Raw genomic sequence first — 5,000 nt, 5'->3', positions numbered from 1 at the left:
CCCTGTCAGTGACAGCTGATAATATCAACATACTTCTATCACCACGCTTTTACTATAGTATCTGCACTGAAACTATAGTACTAATGATTAAAGTCGTGATGTAGGCCTGGAAGTAGCGGCAGCTCTTCGGTATTGTGACATGCATCCGGATTATGGAAAAATAAAAATGTTGAGTGAGTGAGACAGTTGTTGAGATGTGGGCGTGGCTCTCAGTGTATGCAGATGAGCATGAGCTTGAGGGGCGGGGCTTAATAAGCGCATTAAATGATTGGAGGATCCTGCATATGTCACCAGGAAGTAATGACGGTGGTGTTATTGATATTTGCTGATTATAAACATTAACCTTATATTGGGATATTACAAAAACACATTCAAACAATGTTATATTGTGAGTAAAAATTAGAATGTTGGTATTTATATTGTTGTTAACAATGTTTATACGCTATTAAGGTCAAGAAAACAAAAATGTGGTGTAATAAAAAAAAAAGTAATTATTTCTAATTAGTATATGGTTGAATTGGATCATCAAAGGCATTGCTTAATAAAGTGAGATTAAATGCATAAAGTATATTTGTGTAATTTAACATAATTGCAGGTATGCATATTCTGAGTTTGCATTTCACTGTTTTTATTAATTTTGAAGAATACTGAATCTGTTTTTATGAAATGCATGTTCATATTTACAATAACCATCATGCTCACACAGGAGAGCTGTCAGTGAATACTTGGGAAAACTTTCAAAGTCCCCTTGTGGTGTAAATCCAGCTTTTAATGTTGTTTATGTGTCTATGTGGTGTTTTTAATCTGCTTTAAGACAAACCATGTGTAAATTCATAAGTCGACAGCATTGCTGAGTATTTCCTCCTTAAAACTGCAGTGAACCAAAGACAGTCTCAAAAACACACTTTGAAATCGCTGGTGTTTCTGACGCACAAACTACCTTGTAACCAATCAGATCAACGTGTGATCGTCAACCAGTGGATCTCTGAGCTGAGAGAGTGAGTGGAGGCGGGGCTCATTTGCATATTCATAGAACCGCGAATACTAAATGGGCAAGGGTGTCGAGTTACATTCAAGCTATTTTAAGACATGAAGAATTATTTTTCAAGGAAAAAACGATTAAATATGTCGTTTTGGTGATCAAAGATGAGTTTTAAGGGATAACAATTTTGACTTCAAGGGGACTTTAATACTAAAAACATTTTTGCGCAATTGTTTAGCAAACATCATGGAAATGTTCCTTTTAAATGTTCACATTACAACACAGAAGAAAAGATTTGTTGCTACTTCCGTTTCATTGCGACTTTAAACACTAAATTAATTTTCGTAAATTCACCATGAGCTTTGCTGTGATGATTCCCTCATGCATATTTTTGACATGCCACAGTCAAGCAGAATGAATCAATACCAGCCTAATTAAAAAGTCATTAAGCGCTCATCTTTTAATGAATTAGAGGTGCTGTTGATGAATGCAGGAGGATTTTTAATAACCGGCCCGTACGGTATACCGGGTTCATTTGTATTCGTGTGACCGACATCAGAGAGACCCTCACCTCCTGACACACACACAAGACCCTCACATCACCTATACGAGCTGCTCTGAATGTCAAGAGCTTCACGGCTTTATCGCTCCTGACGCGTCTTTTGTGTGGAAGCGTTTAATCCGGCGACGCGCGGTAATTCCAGTCAGAGCGCGCGACACGAGCTGAATACAAAACTCGACGGAACTCCTCGTGTGCGCGCCTCTCTCTCTCTCTCTCTCTCTCTCTCTCTCTCTCTCTCTCTCTCTCTCTCTCTCTGTGTGTGTGTGTGTGTGTGTGTGTGTGTGTGTGTGATTGTCTCTCTCTCTGGTTTTCTCCGGGCCAAATGAGCCCCTTAAGAAAAACCGTCAATCTGTGGATTTGGCATCCGTTCCTCCGTCTAATCACGGTGACAGAAATCGTCGTGCACGCTTCGCCTGGATTCCTTTTCAGACAGAACTGATTCATATATTTGGGTATTTTTAATAAATCTGAGGGGATTTGAGGGAGAAAGCCAATGAGTGTCGGTACGCTCCGACGGGCACAGAGAGGAATATTGTGCCCGACGCCGCGGGACTTTAATTAACTCACTTAAAGAGGCAGACGGGCGAAGTTTGGCTCGAACTTTCTGTCGGGAAGAAACACGAGTGTGTTTCTGTGACGTCACGGGCAGACAGACAGCAGAAGTGTGCAATGAAAGCCTGTCTCGCTGCTCTCATGAGCGAGACAGCAGCTGTCCACAGCATCTGTATATTTAGCACACAGACACGAACACTATTCACACACATTCCTCTCTCAGCTGCTCATAAACACAAGCAAGTTATGATTATAATCATAACTATGTGTTTATGAACAACACAGAAGAAAAGATGTCGGTCTCTGATGTCGGTCACACGAATACAAATGAACCCGGTATACCGTACGGGCCGGTTATTAAAAATGTATAACATCAAGGCCAAAACGTATGATATAGCTGCTTCTGATTGGCCAATGCAGCGAACCTTAGTTTACAATTGGTCAACTATTCCTATGAGATTCTCTCTCTTTCTCCTCAACTCTCTGAATAAAATTGAGCTGTTTTTTTCCTCCATATTCTCACTATATCAGACTGTATGAGCCATAAAAGCCTGAAGCATGTAAAACACATGCAAACTTTTGTCATATTTTCTCTAAAGGTTCATTAAACTCTTCCATTTTTTTCCTGAATATTATTTCATAAGTCAGGCTTAACATGTGCTTCAACTTAAGTCTTTGTATGTAAATGGTGGTGGGAACAAAACCCTGAATTCCTTTGAAATATAATTCATGAGAAAGAGGGAATTTCAAGTATTTGAAGACAAACATTCTTGATAATCCATCTTAAGCCGACGGTGGATTCTCATATGAGGGATTCGTCTGACAGAAATACACTCAATGGACTTTGACTTTCACATGTAACCGGAGTGTCAAAGAATCCTAAAGGAATGCTCATGGAATTCCAATCATAATTTAGTCCTAATTTTAATGCGATTAAAACAAGAATCTTGTTTTGCTGCTCAAATGTAAATATAAACTTCAGTTCCAGTCTAAGTGTTATTTTTAATGCTTTCAAATCATTTAATCGCGATTAATTGCATCTATAAAAGTTTATATACACACAATTATAAACATATATTATGCGATTAATCGATTTTGCCTATTAGTTTTCATTTATAATTTGTAGGATTAGCTTTTTTTATTTAATTTTTATTTCAGTTTAATTTTTAGAAATTGTGTTCGTTGTTTTGATTTGTTGCTGTTTTCAAATATTACCATTTATGTTTGATTTATTTAAATTTTAGTTTCAGTTCAGTTTTGTTTTTTATTTATTTCCAGTTTTAAGTGCTTCAGCTCAAACTTATTTCAGGTTATTGCCAAGTCAAAATTTTTCATTTTAGTTGAAGTTTTCCGTATAATATTTAATATTTTATTTTACTTAAATTAACAAACATGTTTTTAATAGTTAACGTTTTAGTTAACAAAAATAAAACCTGGTTCCAGTGGAATTTTATGTAGGAGTCTTCAAATTTTAATCGGAATTTTGTAGCATTGCGATTTTGACAAGTTGTTCAAATAATGAAAAGTTTAGTTTTTTGTATCTTAAAACTCAAATACACTTTCCATTGGGAAACTCTGAGAAGAGGATTTAACATATTAGTAAAAATTATATGATCACACGACTTTTTTTACAATGTTGAGACACGTCATCATATTTCTAAAATATATAATTTAGGATATTATGTTTTTAATTCTAAAAATCCATTTAATTTGACGTAGGCTAGCAAAACAGTAGCCTATGCCTTTTTTTTTCTCAAAAAAATGCAAATGCAAATGCAAAACAAGATGCAAATCGTATTTTGTGCACTGTATTTAGCATTTACACATATGTAAGTATAAAGTATGAAGTGTTGTGTGACGTGTGTCTGTAAACACAAACACACACCGTTGATCCACATTTCAGGGTTTATTTCTACAGGAACTGATGCAATAAGAGCGTACAGTTACAAACCCCGCCCACAACTCATCCCGAGCGCTGATTGGTCTGACGCGACAGCATCTCGCCTCTCATTGGTTCCCACGCGTGTCAGTCAGAGCGCGGTGCCGCTGCACATGGAGGGAATGAAGCCACGTTGACATCAGTTAGTGTTTTTACTCACCGCTTGATAAACTAGATCCGAAACTTCAATTCACGGTGAATATCGGCGGAGGTGAGAAAAATCTTCAATATCCTGAGATGATGAAATATTTATAGAATCATAATAATGATGATGTATCATCAGGCTGCAGGATGAGGAATGATTCTTCATATGCACTGATCACACTAACAGTAACATCATATCTATGTTTTATGCTATGGTGTATGACAACAATAATACTCTAGTTATATAATTTGACACAATTATAAAAATGGTTTTGATGGTGCAATGTAGCACTGTATATTCCTTGCTACTATGTAACATAAAATATCTGTGATTGAAGTGAAATGACTGTAATTTTACAGTGTTTTCTGTAATGTATTATTGTCCTGCAGCCTCTGGATATTATAGCTCAATGCCAAGGTCGTTGCTTTGATTTTCAGTGATTGTTTTGAATGCAATGCAGGTTGCTTTAGATGAAAGTGTGTGACAGATGTATAACAGAGCTGGTGTGTGTGTGTGTGTGTGTGTGTGTGTGTGTGTGTGTGCAGGTGTGTGATCTTCAGGATGAGTGTGGGCTTCATTGGAGCGGGTCAGCTGGCACATGCCCTGGTCAAGGGCTTCACAGCTGCAGGTAACAAACTAAACACACACACACACTAATGAACTTTAGTCTCTCGACTGGTCCAGTTGTTTACACGTATATCTACAGACCCTTTCCAAAAAATTAGAAAATCATGGAAAAGTTGTGAGGATTTGCACCTGCCCACACTGCCAAAATAACCAAAACCTGCTTCAATGACCATGGTATCACTGTGTAATTACT

At 37.2% G+C, this 5,000-nt stretch overlaps 1 protein-coding gene across 1 annotated transcript in view; it reads left to right on the top strand.

Moving 5' to 3' along the window:
* Positions 1–4,116: 4,116 nt before the first annotated feature.
* The window catches only part of pycr1b (pyrroline-5-carboxylate reductase 1b), an 11,371-nt gene continuing 10,487 nt past the window's right edge, over positions 4,117–5,000 (top strand). Inside the window, exons 1-2 of the mRNA XM_079857882.1 lie at positions 4,117–4,246; positions 4,726–4,808. Coding sequence (XP_079714008.1) covers positions 4,742–4,808 — 67 coding nt within the window. The 5' untranslated portion in view covers positions 4,117–4,246; positions 4,726–4,741. The remainder of the gene's footprint in view (positions 4,247–4,725; positions 4,809–5,000) is intronic.

Source organism: Squalius cephalus, assembly GCF_949319135.1.
Source record: "Squalius cephalus genome assembly, chromosome: 22".
NCBI lineage: Eukaryota > Metazoa > Chordata > Actinopteri > Cypriniformes > Leuciscidae > Squalius > Squalius cephalus.
This window is presented reverse-complemented; position numbering and strand designations above follow the sequence as displayed.